This window comes from Suillus fuscotomentosus (genome assembly GCF_016647785.1).
Source record: "Suillus fuscotomentosus strain FC203 chromosome Unknown F5891scaffold_127, whole genome shotgun sequence".
Taxonomy (NCBI): Eukaryota; Fungi; Basidiomycota; class Agaricomycetes; order Boletales; family Suillaceae; genus Suillus; species Suillus fuscotomentosus.
Window position 1 is genome coordinate 1 of NW_024539639.1, and position 3,364 is coordinate 3,364.

General features: G+C 44.8%; 2 protein-coding genes across 2 annotated transcripts; both read right to left on the reverse strand.

Annotated features, from left to right (window-relative positions):
* Positions 1–897: 897 nt before the first annotated feature.
* On the reverse strand, positions 898–1,469 carry F5891DRAFT_1211183 (uncharacterized protein; the record flags this gene model as incomplete). Its single annotated transcript, XM_041369198.1, has 1 exon — positions 898–1,469. The coding sequence occupies one exon, from the start codon at positions 1,467–1,469 to the stop codon at positions 1,038–1,040; it is 432 nt and encodes a 143-aa protein (XP_041218100.1). The 3' UTR covers positions 898–1,037.
* A 15-nt stretch (positions 1,470–1,484) lies between these two features.
* On the reverse strand, positions 1,485–1,637 carry F5891DRAFT_924523 (uncharacterized protein; the record flags this gene model as incomplete). The annotated part of the gene is made up of 1 exon (XM_041373847.1): positions 1,485–1,637. A coding segment is annotated over one exon (153 nt), but the record flags the coding sequence as incomplete, so codon positions are not given.
* Between the last annotated feature and the right edge of the window lie 1,727 nt (positions 1,638–3,364).

Here is a 3,364-nt window from a genome sequence, read left to right on the forward strand (position 1 = left end):
TCTACATCATGATATTATCAACACGCGTACTACCACCGTCATGATGTATGCTGCGACAACCGTTGTATCTCGTTCTACATTCTGCGTCTCGCATTCGTACGTGATAACGTCATTCCTCTTTTCGTCTGCAATGTCAGCGTGTTCGTTCAGCAAGATTTGATGCGTTCATTGCAGTTCTCGACAAAGACATCAATATTGGTAGTGTTGCAGCATGCAGTGCCTTAGTATCGTAAACCCTGTGAAATACTGGTGCTCTTGCACGACTCAACCCGTCGCGAATGACGATTAAAGCCCTCATACATAGCGCATGCACGTACTGCAACACAAGAAAAGCAGGGTAAGTCAAGGGTAAGTCTTCTTTTAAGTCGACTATTTGGACAAACTAATCCATACATCATCTAATTGGTATGCTGCCATCCAGCGCTTGCATCACCGAAGCAATACTGAATATTGAGGTATGATATCCGACTGGCTGAAGTAAGTATTTCAACATGAATTCAAGTAGAAAGGGAAATTCGTCCAGGGGCCTTGCCTTGATTGGATCAGCCTGAAGCGAATCTTCTAAGCCAAGTCTGTGGAAGGTAGTATTGCCGCAAGTCGACGCGGTGTGATGCGGTGCTAGCAAACTCGAACAAGTAAACGATTCGAGTTGTATCGAGTTACACACCAGTGCAACTAGCGAGTTCGGATGTTGTTCGGGAATTAAGTCCACCAATTAACGAGCTCAGATCTATCTCTTTCTGGTTTAGCAAGTCAAATTTATTGGCGCATAAATGGCTATATTTGGCAGAAACAGAATTGAATTATATATTTCTACAGTCTCCAACATAGTCAGCTTCTGTTGCAATCCAATCCGCTGTGAAATCCAGCTGTTCTCCTTTGTAAATGTATTTGAGCCAGTGTTTCTACCGCCAGTGGCCAGCCACTGACTAGCCACGAAAATTGGTTAGGCTTAGCCATTGGCGGTACAGCGGCGGTTGGCTTTCCCAGGCCTTACTAAGCTGGAAGAATGCGGTATCATTGGCTGTAGATAAACACTAGATTGTACTACTCATCATGTTGTCGAATGTTTGCTCGTCGTCTTCACCTTCCGCATCCATGTCAACTAACTCGTAGAACTCGAATTTATCATCAATTGATCTCATCCCGAATGCTTCTGTCATTTTTACCCAGCTCTCGTCTTCGAAGTTGAAAAGTTGTTGAAGGGGGATATCATTGAATCCAAACCCCACATCTATGGTGTCCTCGTCTTCTAATGAGCGCTGTGCGAGAACGGATGCAATGTGCCCAAGTGAGTGGTCGTCATCACTGTTGTCTCCGTCTTGAGTTTCCAGCTGCTCAGACTCTGATGATAGATCATCAGGAACAGAATCCGAGCCTGCAGGAGTTATAGTCACAGTAGCTGGTGGAGGTAGTGGGTCGGGGATGATTTTCCTTATGTGACGTAGACGGCCCTTTTTGTCCCCCATCTGCATATACTCATCTCACAAATGCAAGCGCAATTCTGCCAAGTCTGTGAGGCCTTTGAGACTGAGACATGAACAAAGTTTTGTGAGTACTGTGCCGAAAAGACTGAAAAGTCGTTCACAAGAAGCTGAGTTTGCGCAAATTGACTCCTCGTGATCCTTCTGCTGCTCATCAATCATCTTTGTAATCTTGCACGCTCCACACATCACTTTCGGTCATCTCTCTTTCTCATTTGCATAGGCCGCAGGGAGTTTCTTCTCGAAATTGGGGTGGGTATCAAAATGTCCCCACCACCAGTCTTTGGGCTTTTTGTTGCTCATTCTCAAAGCTGGGAGTTGGTGTGACACGACTTGATGACTTGACATTGCATGGAGGTGGTATCGCACATCGGTATTACATTGATATTTGCGATAAGACTGATCTACAGCAGATGGGAGCTACCTTCTATTTCAGGTATTCCGCCATCGCCAAAACACTGCCACTGGCTGTAGCCTGGGGCTAGCCCATGGGCTTCACACGGCTTACTGTTGGCTCGCCACTGGCGGTAGGAACACTGATTTGAGCACCTGTAACTTGCTGAGAAGATCTGGGAGGATTCAGCTACACTAAAGGGTGCACATTTTCCCACTTGATGAGAAGGCTTGCTCACACGGCACGGAGGAAGCCTGTATGGGTAAGATGTCGAGGGTGGCTTTGTATGAGAGTGCTCTGAGTGGATATACTTGTTCCACATCCTAATCACAATTAGCGCCATGTGTGAAAACAATGAGTGTGAGACTTATGGGCATGTACATGGTAGTAAAGAACTCATGTGTAAAAAAGTACAAATTTTTTGATTTTATATGGACTGACAAAGTAAGTAGGGCAGATCTCATATTAATGGGGTATAATGGCGAGGTGCAAAGCACTGGAGAAGTGCTCAAGATTGCATGAAATACTTGAGCTACAGTCAGCAAGATTATAGAGACTTACAGTAACATTGACAAGATACCAGGGAAGCTTATGGGAAAGTCTTCTTGATATGTCAATCACCAACTTGCAGTGCAACTTGATGTCTACACCGCATGGGGCAGTTGCCACGAGTTGCATAAATTTCCGAGTTGAGTCGATGTTAACTCCATTCCAACTCACACCGGTGGCAACACTAGTGGAAGGTGATGTGTATGAGGAGGTGTGTGGGAGGGTGGCGCAGGTTGAATGGGAGATATGGAAGGTATTCAGGAGGTATTATAGAAGGGACAAGGTATTAATAGATGGTGGAAGGAGACTACGGTCTGATGAAAACTCAATGAATTGGAGGCATGCAAGAAGAACACAAGATGCACGCCAGTAGGATGGACACAGAGGACAAGCACTTTAAATGTGGTGCACTCTAGGGCCTGTACACAGATTCAGACACTCATATGTCGAGGTCTTAGAATGTTTTGAGCAAACACCCTAGAATTTGCCACAGTATCACATCAATTTTACCTGGCCCTGGCATCAATGAAGTCAGTGACTATCAACAAACACTCTTCCAAGTCCCTCTTTCCTGTCAACCATCCTTTGTACCCCATCCAACAATTGCTCAATGAAGAGATCTACTGATTCTACTCTTGAGCTCCCAAGCTACCTTTTTGGTGTCAAGTACCGCGCAGGCAGTAATATATTTAATCTCCTTGATCTTTATTTTTATCACCTCTTTTTTGCTTTCATGATAACACCAACAGCAATGGTCAGTTGTTTCGACAGCCTCTCAAACTCAAGCTTAGTAGACTACGAGCAAGACTGGGTGCGGTCGATCATTTTCAGATACATTCAAACATCCACAATGCTTGAGCAGTATGAAAATTTCTCCAAGAGGAACTGTACTGATTGGCTCCAAACTAGGTATTGCACCATCAACCATAATACCAAA